The following is a 14,892-nucleotide window of genomic DNA, read 5'->3' as shown; positions in this document are numbered from 1 at the left end:
TATTTAAAGTAGAGGTTAACAAATTCTTGATTAGTCTGGGCATGAAAGGATGTGGGGAGAAAGCAAGAGATTAGGGCTGAGTGGGGAAATGGAGTAGGCATGATGAAATGGTGGAGCAGGCTCAATGGGCCAAATAGTCTAATTCTGCTCCTATGTCTTACGGTCTTATAATTCATGCCCCTTAATACTCTCGCCCAAACTTTTTGGGGAGAGTTTTGAAAATCTCAATTGACCAATATCTACACTCCAACATTTCCATTTTACGACCATGATGTTATTATAGTGTAACCAGCTCTCACTTTATAATCTGTGAAGCAAATTCTGAAATCCTGCTCCATTGGTGGACATGATCGCTTTGTATTCTGCTTCAAATTACTTAACCACTTAATCACACTCCATTATTCCCAGATGTGGAATGCAAGTGTAGGAGCCAAACTTGTGCAGGCTCTTCTCATAATTTAAGTTCTGATATCATTCTGGTGACTCACCAAATATTTCAAATCCTCCTGAAAATGACTTTCCAAAATAGAATTTCAAAGGTTCAACGTACATTTATTATCAAAGTATGTCTGCAGTTTGCAACTTTGAGGTTCGTCTTCCCTGCAGACAGCTCAGAAAGAAAGAAAACCATGGAGCCCATTCAAAGAGGAATATTGACCCCCACCCTCCATGCACAAAAAGAAAACAAATCACACAAATAACAACAAACACAAAAGCAAAAGTCCAGGAATACTCTGTTCAGCTCAGTGTTTGTTAAATGCAAGCCGCTCTGATTCAAAATCAACCAGAAGAGCAACAAAAAAAGAGAGACCAGAAGCACATAATAATGTGAACTACAGAGTCCAGTCCACAAACCACATCAATTAACCTTGCCCACAACCCAAGGTCAAGAGTGATGTTCTACTTTGGATTTAATGAAGGTTCTCAACTTTTAAAAATAACTTCATTCAATTTATAATTGAACACTGAACGTTTAGTTTAAAAGAAACCTCTTGGCCTTTTTGACTGGCTTTATATGCATGGACAACCAAATATCTTTACTCTTTTGCCCTAGTCCTGGTTATTCATCAGTTTAAAAAGTTTTTCATTTTCTTTCTCTATTCGGCCAAAAATTCTATGCTTTGCACTTTTTTTTTTTGTCTCTCTTCTTGTGAATCTAACTGTCTCGTTGAACACTATTCTCCCAATATCCACACATTCAAGGAAACCTTGAGGAGCCAGTACCACTATCTAAGTCAGGGGTGATGAACCTTCTTGAGAGTGTGCCCAAATAGCAATAAGCTTCTGAATAATTCTCTTGGGTGTGATGGTAACTTTGATCAGTGATTATCATTGTTCAATGAATTAATAACAACAATTATAAGACCGTAAAACAGAAGCAGAATTAAGCCATTCAGCCCATTGAGTCTGCTCCGGCATTCATGGCTGATTTATTATCCCTCTCAACCCCATTCTCTTGTCTTCTCCTCGTAACCTTTGACACCCTGATTAATCAAGAATCAATGGGTCCTAGGCTTCTGCACTGAGTTGTACGGGCCCTGCCACCACTACACTCAGATGTTTCAATCAGCTTCAAACACTGAGTGATATCTGTCAGTGAGACCACACCACAATAGGCCAACCTCCCCCTCCTTAAATGAGAGGCAGGAAGTCCATTATACTATCAACGGAATTCTCCTGTCCAAACTCGGTAGCTCACTGCAGCCTTTTCCATTGGTACATCCCCAATTTTTTTAATGGATGTACTGAGCTATCAGGGAAGTTCATAACCTTGGCAATAACATTCACTAAGAACTGGCCTTTTCTCAATAAAACCTACACTAACTTTGGTAATCAGTACCCATTTGTGCTGTATGTCCTGACATTAAGTACTCTATGTCATATGATATCGATATCTAGAGTTCTCCTGTAAGGTGCACTACCTTCCCCCAACATCCGTGGATGTGAATGACTAAGTATCTTTCCATTAAAATATGAATGACTCTTTCAAAAATTATAATTGGGTGATTAGCTAAGAAAATATGTTATTACAAATCTGTTTTTTCAAACACAGCAGCAAAAAATCTATATCCTGTAGTAGAATTATTCTGACCCTGCAAACATAAAAATGATAACTGAACCAGCACCCTGCAGTTGGTACAAATAATTATCACTAGAATTATAAGACTAAAAGACATTTTTTTTCAGAAAAAGGATGAGTTCTGTTGCTTCTTTATGCATATTCATAACAGAGACACTGAAATAAATGAAGTATTTTAAGAAAATCTGTTCAGTGTCACATGCCAACATAATTTTTGCATGTGCCATAGGTCCACCAGCCCTGACCAGGTAATATCACCTGTCACATCTCATCAAAATGCAGATCACACCCCCCCCCACATTCAATTTGCTGCATCCAGTGCAACACCAAAGATTTACTTCTACTTAACGCCCTTGATTTAAGCTTTTTCAGGCGATGCCTCAAAAAGGCAGCATCCATCATTGAGGACCCCCAATCACGTAAGACATGCCCTCTTCTCATTGCAACCAACAGGGAGGAGGTACAAAAGACGGAAGGCACACAGTCAATGTTTCAGGAACTGCTTCTACCACTCTGCCAATGAGCCCATCACACTACCATAGTATTTTTCCCCTTTTTTCACGACATTTAATATTAATATTTTATATATTATAATTTATAGTTATTTCTATGTTTTGTGATGTACAGTTGCAAGAAAATGTTTGTGAACCCTTTGCAATTACCTGGTTTTCTGCATTAAAAACATTGCAATAAAACATTGTCGTATCTTCATCTAAGTCACAATAATAGATAAACGCAATTTGATGTACAAACAATTGTACTTTACATGTATTATTGAACACATTGTTTAATCATTCACAATCCAGGCTGGAAAAAGTATATGACCCTTGTATTTAATAACTGGTGGAACCGGCTTTAGCAGCAACAACCTCCACCAAACAGTTCCTGCAGCTGCTGATCCAGCTTGCACAACAGCGAAGAGGAATTGTAGACCATTCCTCCTTACAAAACTGTTCCAGTTCATCAATATTTTTGGGATACCTTGTCTGTCTGTACTCGGACATTCCAAAACTCGAATTTTCTTCTTTTTAAGCCATACTGTTATTGATTTACTTTTGTCTTTCGTATCATTGCCTGGTTGCATCATCCAACTTCTATTAAGCTTCAGGTGACCCTTGCATTTTCCTGTAAAATGACTTGATACAATTTTGAATTCAATTTTCCCTCAACGATTGTAATCTGTCTGGCCTGGAAGCATGATGCTCCTTCCACCATGCTTCACTGTTGGATGAGGTTTTGGTGTTAGTGTGCAGTGCCCCTTTTTCTCCAAACATAGTGGTGTTAAGTGTGCACTTCTGCCAAAAAGTTCAACTTTTGTTTCATCTGTCCACAAAACATTGTTCCAGAAATGTTGTGGAACCTCCAGGTGGTCTTTCACAAACTTGAGACATGCAGCAATTTATTTATTTACTTACTTACTTGGAGAACAGTGATTTCCTCTATGGTGTCATTCCATGAAAACCACTCTTGTTTGGTGTTTTTCTTATAGCAGACACAAGAACAGCAACTAACAAATATTAGAGATTTCTACAGGTCTTTTGCTGTTACCCTTGGATTCTTTTTTCACCTCCTTCAGCATTGCACATTGCGCGCTTGGTGTGATCTTTGCAGGACACCCACTCCTTGGGAGAGTAGCAGTAGTACTGAGTTTCCTCCACTTGTAGACAATTTCTCTTTCTGTCGACTAATGAATACTCAGGTCTTTAGAAATGCTTTTGTGGCCTTTTCAAGCTTCATGCATCTCTACAAAGTTGTTTTGATCGAGGCATGGTGCACTTAAACGATCTTTCTTGAGAAGAGCAGGCTCTGTCATTGACCTGACTTTGTGTGTCTTTTTGATAGGGCAGGGCACCTCTACAACCCACACCTCCAATCTCACCTCTGGCTAAAATACCTGACTCCAAATAGCTTTTGTAGAGATCATTATCACAGACATTCAAATACTTTTTTTTAACCTAAACTGTGACTGTTTAAATGGTGTATTCGGTATTGACGAGAAGTACAATTGTTTGTGTGTTATTAGTTTGGGCAGATTGTGTTTGTCTATTATTATAACTCCAATGAAGATAAATGTAATTAATGTAGAAAACCAGGTAATTGCAAAGGGTTCACAGATTTTTTTTCTTGCAACTGTACTTCTGCAAAACAAATTTCACAACATAGGCCAGTGATATTAGACCTGATTCTGGTTCTTTTATAGCGCAGCAGTTAGCACAACACTTTGCGGTATCAGCAACCCAGGTTCAATTCCCACCGCTGCCTGTAAGGAGTTTCTATGTTCTCCCCATGATTGTGTGGGTTTCCTCCGGGTGCTCCAGTTTCCTCCCACAGTCCAAAGACCTACCAGTTCGTAGGTTAATTGGTCATTGTAAAGTGTCCCATGATCAGGCTAGCATTAAATCAGGAGATTGCTGAATGGCATAGCTCAAAGGGCAGGAAATGCCTATTCCACACTCTTTTCTCAGTAAATAAATTGCAGGTTTAATGTGTATTCTGCATCATGTATTTCATACTGAAATTATTCAATTTTTCTCAGCTTAGTAATTTGCCCAAAGGAGCAAGTGTAAAATTAGTCATGTTATATTTTATAAACTTTTAATTGATCTGTTTCAGTAAAGATGACGTAGAAAAGTGCAAACAAAAAGATCTTCTGGAGCAGATGATGTCTGAAATGATTGGAGAGTTTCCTGATCTTCACCGCACCATTGTTGCCGAACGAGATGTTTACCTAGCCTATATGCTAAAGCAAGCCGCAAAGCCGTTAGAACTACCTCTGGCTTTGGGACGTAAGTCTAACCCAGGGATTGGAATTATGTATGGTACTCAGATATGCACACCTTCTGTTAGCCAACTCTGCATTACAATTGTGCTGCTGGCCGATGTGTACCACACTGCTTCATGCCTTGATCTCTAACCCGTGTTGAGTTAGGTCATTTTAGCCAAGACAACTCTGAAGAGCTACATTTTGCATTCTCGGTTCTCTTCACTGATTTCTGCAAGGCAATAAATGGAAGGACAGGGATCCCTGCACATTGCTCAGTGTACTGAGAATTAAACTGTATAAGAAGAAGGGTCACCTTGTGATGCTGTGCAATTCCAGAAATTGTTCTCCTATAGGGCAGCACGGTAGCGTAGTGGTTAGCACAATGCTTGATTGTACCAGCAACCCAAGTTCAGTCTCTGCCGCTGCCTGTGAGGACTTTGTATGTTCTCCCCATGACCATGTGGGTTCCACCAGGTGCTCTGGTTTCCTCCCACAGTCCAAAGACATACTTGTTAACTGGTCATTGTAAATTGCCCCTTGATTAGGTTGGGATTAAATCAGGGTTGTCCCATTAACAGAAGAGAGCAGGAACAAATTCAAGTCACTGGTCTGTAAGGGCCAGAAGGGCCTATTTCACACTATCTCGAAATCAGGGGTTCTCAACCTGGACTCCATGGACCCCTTGGTTAATGGTAGGGGTCCACGGCATAGAAAAGGTTGGGAATCCCTGCGCTAAGTATATTAAATAAATAAATAAACATGATTGAGGTAGAACAGGTGACTTGGCTCCACTGAATTCGATTTGCTCCTGTATTGGTTATCCCAGTGCTCAGCTTTTCTTCCACATTTCCAGGGATGTGGTTAATAGGTTAATTGGTTATGTAAATGACCTAAAGTGTAGGTGGGTGGAAGGAGCATAAAAATGAGGTTGATGATATGCTGGAGAAGAGGTTATGGTAGGTGTTCCTAACCTGAGGTCCATGGACCCCTTGCTTAATGGTATTCGTCCTTGGCATAAAAAAGGTGGGGAAACATTGTATTATGGGGAATGGGAGTGCTGGCAGTTGCTCTATGGGTGAATATAGGGGACCATTCAGCATGCAGAAACAACATCATCATAAAAAATACCAAGTTCAAAGTAAATTTATTATCAAATTACATACGTCACTATATACAACTCAATTTCTTAAAGCATACTCAATAAATCCATAATAAAATAATAACCATAATAGAATCAATGAAAGACTAAATAACTTGGGTGTTCAATCAGTGTACAAAAGGCAACAAACTGCAAATATAAAAATAAATAGTAATAATAAATAAATGATAAATATAAAAAACATGAGGTAAAGAACTCTTGGAAGCAAGACAATTGAAAGTTTTGCATTTAAGATTGTTTAATGTCATTTCCTGTACACCAGAATATTTAAAAGTTTAATGATTGTGTACCACAATTACCATTTGAGGCTCAGTCAGTGATGTTTCTGCTTGTTCTATAGCTGAGCCCAGCCAGCGAATGCCATCCGTTGTGGTAGGAGTCGTTGGAATGGGTCATGTGCCAGGAATTGAGAAGAACTGGAATAATCTATTAAATATTCAAGAAATAATAAGGTAAAGTTTGCTCTCCCTTTCAGGTGAAACTGCTTTGGGTTAATGTATGTTGATTATTCATGTCAAGAACATAAAGTTGGTATACATGAGTTACTTAGTGTATCCTGTTTATAATGACTTGCTAATGCGGGTGGGGTGGAATGGTTATGTGAAAACTTGGGATGGCGGCCATATGTTTTAAAATCCTTGATTTGGCTAATTATCTTCTCATGAAATTTGGGACGCCACAGTAGAGTAGCAGCTACTGCGACACTATAACAGCTCGGTGTCGGGGTTCAGTTGCGCTGACAAACGTAAAGAGTTTGTCTGTTCTCCCCATGACTGCTTGGGTTTCCCACCTGTGCTCTGGTTTCTTCCCACAGTCCTAAGACATACCGGTTGGCAGGTTAATTGATCATTGTAAGTGGTTCTGTGATTGGGCTGGGGTTAAATAGGTTAATTGGTCATTGTAAATGGTCCTGTGATTGGCCTGGGATTAATTGGGTTAATTGGTCATTGTAAATGGTCCTGTGATTGGCCTGGGATTAATTGGGTTAATTGGTCATTGTAAATGGTCCTGTGATTGGGCTGGGGTTAATTGGGTTAATTGGTCATTGTAAATTGTCCTGTGATTGGGCTGGGGTTAAATAGTTGGGTTATTGAGCAGTGCAGCTCGTTGGGCTGGAAGGACCTGTTCTGTGTTGTATCTCTAAATCAGGGGTTCTTTGTGCTATGGACCTCTATGAAGGGTATGTGGACCCCAAGTTAGGAGCCCCTGTTCTAAATAAATAAGTAAATAAATGGATAGAGAATAGTCTCCATGAAGTTCAGGAACTGCCTTAAAGTGAGTGAGATAAAAAAAATATGTGCCACCTAGAAAATAGATTGGGTCTTGAAATGTTGCTGAGTAGCAGCCACATGGGGTGGAATGTGGGAATGTCATTTTGCTCAGCAGGAAGGAGTCACTAAGTCAGAGGTTCCCAACCGAGGGTCCACAGGCCCCTTGCTTAATGATATTGGAACCCCTGGACTGGAAGCATTGCCAGCTTGGCACCCAGTATTTCTAGCAGGGTGGAAGGCGATTTAGCACTCATTGATACTGGATGTCCAGCGGGCAGAGGGATGATGCCCAAGTATTTTTTGTGACGCATCACTATCGGGGGGCTCTGCGGAAGCAGCAGTGTGGAATGAGTAACATTATTGGTGTACTTCAAGAGAACATAAAAGATCAAAAGTGGAACTTCTGAACAGAGTTTGTCAACAGGAATCATGTCACCAAAACTGCATGGTTTTCAAAGTTCAAAGTAAAGTTACAACGGAAGTACATGTATGTCACCATATACAACCCTGAGGTTCATTTACTTATGGGCATACCAAATAAATCCATAATAGGATAATAACCCTAATAGAATCAATGAAAGACCGCCCAACTTGCATGTTCAGCCAGTGTGCAGAAGACAACACCCTGTAGAAATACATAAAAAAAAATAAGAAATAAATAAGCAATAAATATCAAGTACATAAGATGAAGAGTCCTTGAAAGTGAGTTCAGAGGTTTTGGGAACATTGCAATGATGTGGTGAGTGAGGTGATCTCCTCTGGGTCAGGAGCCTGATGGTTGAGGGGTAGTAACTGTTCCTGAACCTGGAGGTGTGGGTCCTGAGGCTTCTGTACCTCCCTGATGGCAGCAGCAAGAAGAGAGCATGACCTGGGTGGTGGGGGTCCCTGATAGATGCTGCTTTCCTGCAAAAGTACTCCATGTAGATGTGCTTAATAGTGGAGATGGCTTTATCATGATGGACTGGGCTATATCCACTACTTTTTGTATGATTTTTTTGATTCAAGGTCATTGGTGTTTCCAAATTGGTTTAAATCACTAACTAGGTATGCTCTATGTTATAAGTGATGTCCTGGACTTTATCAATAGCAGTGTGTGGTTTTATCATTGCTGGTTTTGGAGATGCCACGTTTTAATTTTCAGAACAAATTCTTTAATTTTTGATTTTATTGCCAGTGATTCCTAATTTTAAAAATATCAACTCTGTGTTTCATTAAAACATATTTGATGATTTAGGAAGTGAAATTCTGAAAATCATCTGAACTGAGGCAAGTTAGTGTGGCATGTCTGTGTCCTCCATCCTGGAGGCAGGAAGTATTTTCATTTCAGGGTTTTTAGTTGGACATAGTTATGGAATTCTGGATTTCACCAAAATTGGAAAAAAAATCAACTTAGGAATTCCATTTATGTTCTGAGAGACAATTATTTTGAATGTATTTTTAAAATTTAGTCACTTCTCAGGATCTGGTCATCAATGTAAAGGCCAGCAATTGTTCATTCCTCATTGCCCTTGAATTGCTGGAAACCATTTCAGAGGGTATCTAAAAATGAACAACATTAGGTCTGGAGGCACGCAGTCAGGAAAGGTTTCCATGCCTGGAAGAGATTAGCAGATCTGATTTTCTGTGCTGGTCTGGTAATTTCACCAATGTGACTGCTGCACTGTAGTTCAAGAGTTGATTTGAGGTATGCCAGCGTTGGCATGGTTCAGGAACAGTATGGGGATAAATGCCTAACCAGTTTTATGGCTGTCCTGGAGTGTCTGCCAAGGGTTTACATAAAAGCAGCTTAATAAATGTTTTAATGCGATTACATTCTTGATGAAAATCAGTAAGCTGTAGATACAGTAAATCAGAAATAAAACTGGAAAAAGCTGGAAACCTTTTGAGATTGGGCATCATCTTCAGAGAGAGTGAGTTTGTCTGAAATATCAAAACTGGAGAAAAGAAAACAAGTTAGCTTGAAGCAATGGAGTGAAGGGGGAGAGATGGATGGACAAATGAGAGTGAATGTTGTAGTGGTCATCCAGTTGACAAGTGAATGGGCCAGTTGTAGTGGTTGACAAGTGAATGGGGCATCTGTAGTAATCATCCAGTTGACAGGTTAATGGGGCGGTTGTAGTGGTTGATGAGTGAATGGGGACAGTTGCAGTAGTTGACCAGTTGACAGGTGAATGAGGGAGGTCATCCAGTTGACGGGTGAACGGGGACAGTTGCAATAGCTGACCAGTTGACGGTGAGTGCAGACAGTTGTAGTGGTTGACCAGTTGACCGTGAGTGGGGTCGGTTGAAGACAGCACAAACACAGGAACATAGACGTTGGGAAGTGTAAGCCTTGTGGAACACACCAAGTGGGTCAGGTGGCGCCAGTGAAGAGAGAGAAACAAGCAAATCACAAACCGGTGATTTGTAGCAGGATTGGTGAGTTACGATACAGACGGGGAAAGTGTTATCTGAATTTGTAGAAATTATACTGAGTTCAGAAGCCTGCAGTGTGCCTAATGGAAGATGCAGTGTATTATACCAGTGCAGAAGGTTGTAGGCACAAGTTAAAAGTATTATAGGAGGTGGATGGAGAATTAAAATACCAAGCAACAGGGATTTCTGAGTCGTTCCTGGAAATAGGTGCATTCAGTTAATCCTGACCCCACCCCATCAGAGATGATCCATTTTATAAATTTTTTAATGTATTTTAATTTCCAGTTTTTATATACTTACAGTAATTTCTAATTTTTATTATGTTCTGCTGTTGCGTAACAGCAAGTTTCACGGCATAAGCCAATGATGTTAAACCTGCTTCTGATTCTGATCCCTCCCAAGAACTTGTTTTCTCTCTTCCCCACCCACTTCCTGACAAATGTTGGTCTGAAAGGTTGGTTCTTTGTACCACTGCTGCCTAACTAGATACGCTTTGCCAACCAGTTCATGTTGATGTGTTTAGTGCATCGTTTCTTTCCTCTTCCTTCAATAACCAATGGATTACCCTTTTTTCTCGGCAGTGTTCCTCCACCTTCATTAGCTTTGAAAATATTGAAGTTTACTCTTAAAACAACTGTTTTTGGACTCATGGGTTATGGCTGCTACCGTTTGGGAAAAGGGACCATTCAGTTGCTGCTGTCAAGACCATTTGTACAGAGTTACCTCCATAAATATTCAAGTAAAATCTTCTAACTGAAAGGAAGACATTGTTTGAGAAATGCTGACGGAAGATTTGGATTTTCCAGTGTTTGACTTACACTTTGAATTCAGTAACAGATGTGATTCAGAACATGGATGACTTCAGGTTGACAGGCCGCACCCGCTGGGAATGACGAGAAATAATTAAATTACACTGATTCCATGTTATGCAAAAAAGCATGAGTTGTAACTCGCAAGAAATGTGCTCTATAAACTTAATTCACAAGTTACTGTATTTTAAGCCTGTCAGTTTGAGAGTAGGTGTGGCAGAACGTAAATTTACAAATTCATATTTTGAAATATTGCAGTAGTATTATTTTCATTGAATGCACATCAAGAAGCCTATGGTTGCTTTAGAATCGTGTTCAGATATCACTGGGGCAATTTTGGGATTATCTCATCTGCTCTTTAACAATTGAAACTACACAGAACTGTCCTGGTAACTTTTAAGATTTTGATGTATTATCCAAAAGGCAGCAATTGTTTACAGTTTAAGATACAACCAGTAGCTTTTAGTTACATTTATTAACTCTTATTTTGAAGGTTAATGGATTCTAATAAAATAAGTATTTACAATTATTTATGATTCACTCTTTCAAAAGCTGCATGCATTTCCAGGTTTTTGCTTCCCCTTCTGAAGGTTGCCATTTTACAGCATATTTCAAACTGATGCGTAGACTTCCTCCCCATTTTCCACCCACCCCTGCCTCCCTCTTTCCAGAGCAACATATTTGGAGGACCTTTTACTTGTAGGAGTGCTGAAGGAAGATTTGCATTTTTCCAGTGTTCAATTTACACCTGGAATTCAGTAAGGGATGAGATTCAGAACATGGGTGAATTCTCATTGAAAGGCCACACTAGCTGGGAGTGATGAAAGACCAGAAATCTCCATTTCTGGAAATAATGAGGGGTTGCTGTATAATTGCTAAGGCCCCTTCCCTTATTTTGGTTATTTTAGATTACAATGATTAGTATTCTTTGAGTACGAGCAGGGCTATGTTCCGATGAGGGATTTTCACTGTCAAGTTTAATGGGTTTTTTTCCAGTTCCATACACAGGTATCCAGTTGCATAGTAGATTTATCACCTGTTTCTATCCAGCAAGCATTTCGTCAATTTTCTGCGTTGTTTAAAAAGTATGAAGAACACTTAATGTCGTACAATGACATAATCTGCTTTTAATACTCCACCCTTCTTGCCTTAGTCCAGGGACTCCCAGCCTGGGGCCCACCAACGCCTTGCTTAATAGTACTGCTCCATAGCATAAACAAAGGTCGGGAACCCCTGCCTGAGTCAAATGATTATAGCATTCCTAATAGCCGATTACATGCCAAATCTGGCCAGGCAGTAATCTGATTGAAAACTGCTTCCTCTATCAGAGTTGGGAATATAATACATTCTTCAGTGTTTTATGAATTGTATTCTGCTACGCTTGTTTTTATTTATGGACGGTTGATAATTAAAAACACAGTTTGCCAGTGTTTTAGTTTGCAAGGTTTGCTCTCGTTGATTACGCTATTCTGAATTTGTATTTCCATTATATGTTTTCAAATCATTCGAGGAATCTAGTAAGGCTTACTTAAGCAGTAGTGATCGTGTTCACTTACTGTGAGTCTGCACATCTTGCTGATTGCTAGACTGCTCCTGCTTCATATTTGTAGGTCACGTACAGGGGTTCCCAGCCTGTTTAATGCCATGGAGCCTTGCCATTAACCCAAGGGGTCCATGCTCCCCATGTTGGGAGCTGTTGGTCTAGTATCACCTACAACACCAAAACATTGTTCTGTGAAATTCTGTATTCCGTCTAATGCAAATTGTGCAGGGAAAAATGAATAAAAAGTAATAATTGATAATTTAATTATTGAGATTACAACTTTTTCATCTGAACAATGAATTGTGTGTGGGTAAATACATGGGTATAACATTAAAAATAAGATTCTGCAGCACCCAAAATGCTAGAGGAACTCAGCAAGTCAGGCAGCATCTATGGAGGGGAATAAAGGATCTTGACCCAAAACACTGACTCTCCATAGATTACTGAGTTCCTCTGGCATCTTGTGTGTGTGATACGTATAACCATGCAGTTTTCTTGACAAGTAAAGGGTATTTAGCCTTTTGAATGTTTGCAGAAAGGTAAAGTACACCTTGATGCCTTTGGGGAGATAGGTACATTAGTTTGTCATACAAATCACACCCATCTTATTTCTGGTACAACTAGTTTAACAATTTTGACTAAAATTGTCAGGGAAATGGTAGAGTGAAAATAACGTAGTGGAAATGCATGCCTGCATCAGGAATCTGAATGCATTGCAAGTGTTGTCTCTTATATTAATAATAATTGTGTGCCATATATATCTTGATTTGGATAAGCTGTAACTTTAACCATATTAGTAAACAGTTTTGTTAGTTAGATTTAAAGCAGAGTGTATCAGCAGATCTAAGTTATAAAATCATATGGATCACAAAAACATTTGAGATGTTATTCAAAGGTCTTTATGTTTTAAATATCTTTTGGGAAATGTTTAATTCTGATGGAATGAATAACATTTCCACTAACCTTTAATAAACTTCAGAAAAAGAAATGTTGCGTGTTATACGGTACTATTTAATTTTGAGGAAAGTAGAATTAAATATGAAAAACATGTAACTTAACACCTGTTCATGCTCATAGTTTTAATTCTAGTTTTCCCCAGACTAAATACTCAAAATAACTGGACATGCACGAGTTGTGAATTTTTTTTTCCCCCAGTCAGTACTTTCCCCCACAGCCAACACTGGTCTTTTTGTGATTCATTAAATTATTTCAAAACTGAATTCGTTTAAACTGAAATTAAGCTTTCAGCCGTGCCTATGTATAATCACATCTGTCTGCTTTGTGTGTAACTACAAAGAATCTTTATTTCTGATTTGGTAACTCCTGTTATTTTGAAGCTTTCTGTTACCCTTGCTGAATATTGTGGTGTGCAGCAATTTGAATTCATTTCTGAAAACTTTAATAACTCTGCCTTATTAAATAAAATTGATACTGAACATTCTTTTTCTTTACACGCAGCTCACATTGCAAGCAAAATGTAAAACTTCAAAAGTGCATTTTGTTTCCACTAGAAGTAAATATGCATTTTGGTGTCATACAAAAATTCAAGTGTAAAGTGGGTCTGTTGGTCTTGACTGACAAGAATCAATAAATAGAATGGTTTGAATTGTACATTTGAATTAATTAAATTCAACATGTATCGAGGGACAATGAGAACCAAAGATAGTAGGTAATAGAGTTGATCTGGTCACTGGATTTAGCAGTCTTAAAATCTTCCAGTCTGTGCTTTTTCAAATCAGAATTTAATGCTACCTATAAATCATGGGAAATGTGAGATACAGCAAAATTTAAATTCCAGCTTGTCATTCCCATTCCTGGGATTGTTTTGCAGAAACACTTACTTTAAGATAACATTCCCTGGAAAATGTTACTTCTAATGTAACAAGCCTTGATTTTTGTTTGGTTATCTATTGTGTGATGCTGCCTTGCTGGGCTTCATTTCTGCTTCTCAGGTACTGGACTTTTGTTTAAATGGAATCACTTGGTGGGACATTTGAGTTTTACAGAGTCAGGGTTTCTGGTCTTTCTGATGTGGGTAATGCGGTTTTTGTACCACTGTAATATGTACTTAAAATATCTATATTCGATTTCTGTAGGATTGTGCCTTTTAACTGCTGAGCATTCTGAGGTATTACAGATTATAATGGTAACGTTCTTGTAAAAATAAAATTTTGCAGAGATTTTACTTGTGTTTCAGTTACGTTTTTTGGATAGCAGGGTGGAAATACATCTCTACCGAAGGAGGTGTAAGGAGCTCCTTCCCTCCGCTAGCCTGCAGGTCACCGTTGGGTAAGGTGTAGCACCTGCTTAGCCTCCCGATCAGGGTCATGTGAAGCCATGGGAGCAGGTGGTGGATGGTTGTATGAGCAGTTGATGCATATCACAAGTCCTGGTTATGTGATCACTGACACTAGGCAGACAATCTCTGAAGAGTATCGATAACGGCTGGGGTCACTCATCTTGTAAAGACACTGCCTAGAAGCAAGTAATGGCAAGCCACTTCTGTAGAAGAATTTGCCCAGTACGATCATGTCAAATCCACTCACGTCATGATGATAAATTTTCTATTGAATATTCTGCATCTTAGTGAGTTTTTGTTATAAAATTCCAAATCACCATAACTAAGGGGGTCATGATCTATTGTAGGGATCCTAGAGTTGTACAAATACAAGATAAATAAATTTATTCTAATGCCCTTGTTGGATTGTTGTTCCATTTGGGGAAGAAATTTTTTTTGGGAGATCTAGTTTTTTCCTTTCCGAATGAGGTTTAGTGGAATGCTGGTTTAGAGGGCATAAGCTATCATGAGAGGTTGGACAAACTTTGGGTGTTTTCTTTGGAGCGGCAGAGG

The 14,892-nt window shown here is 39.0% G+C and overlaps 1 protein-coding gene across 6 annotated transcripts in view; it reads left to right on the top strand.

Moving 5' to 3' along the window:
* Positions 1-14,214, top strand: part of trabd (TraB domain containing) — a 49,769-nt gene extending 35,555 nt beyond the window's left edge. For all 6 annotated transcript variants that reach the window (XM_072241111.1, XM_072241110.1, XM_072241105.1 and 3 more), the window contains exons 9-11: positions 4,694-4,866; positions 6,344-6,455; positions 10,271-14,214. In XM_072241111.1, the coding sequence (XP_072097212.1) occupies positions 4,694-4,866; positions 6,344-6,455; positions 10,271-10,442 (457 nt within the window). In that variant the 3' untranslated portion in view covers positions 10,443-14,214. The remainder of the gene's footprint in view (positions 1-4,693; positions 4,867-6,343; positions 6,456-10,270) is intronic.
* Positions 14,215-14,892: the final 678 nt, after the last annotated feature.

Source organism: Mobula birostris, chromosome 23 (assembly GCF_030028105.1).
Source record: "Mobula birostris isolate sMobBir1 chromosome 23, sMobBir1.hap1, whole genome shotgun sequence".
NCBI classification, from domain to species: domain Eukaryota; kingdom Metazoa; phylum Chordata; class Chondrichthyes; order Myliobatiformes; family Myliobatidae; genus Mobula; species Mobula birostris.
Note: the sequence above shows the minus strand (reverse complement) of the source record. Positions and strands in the feature narration are given on the sequence as shown.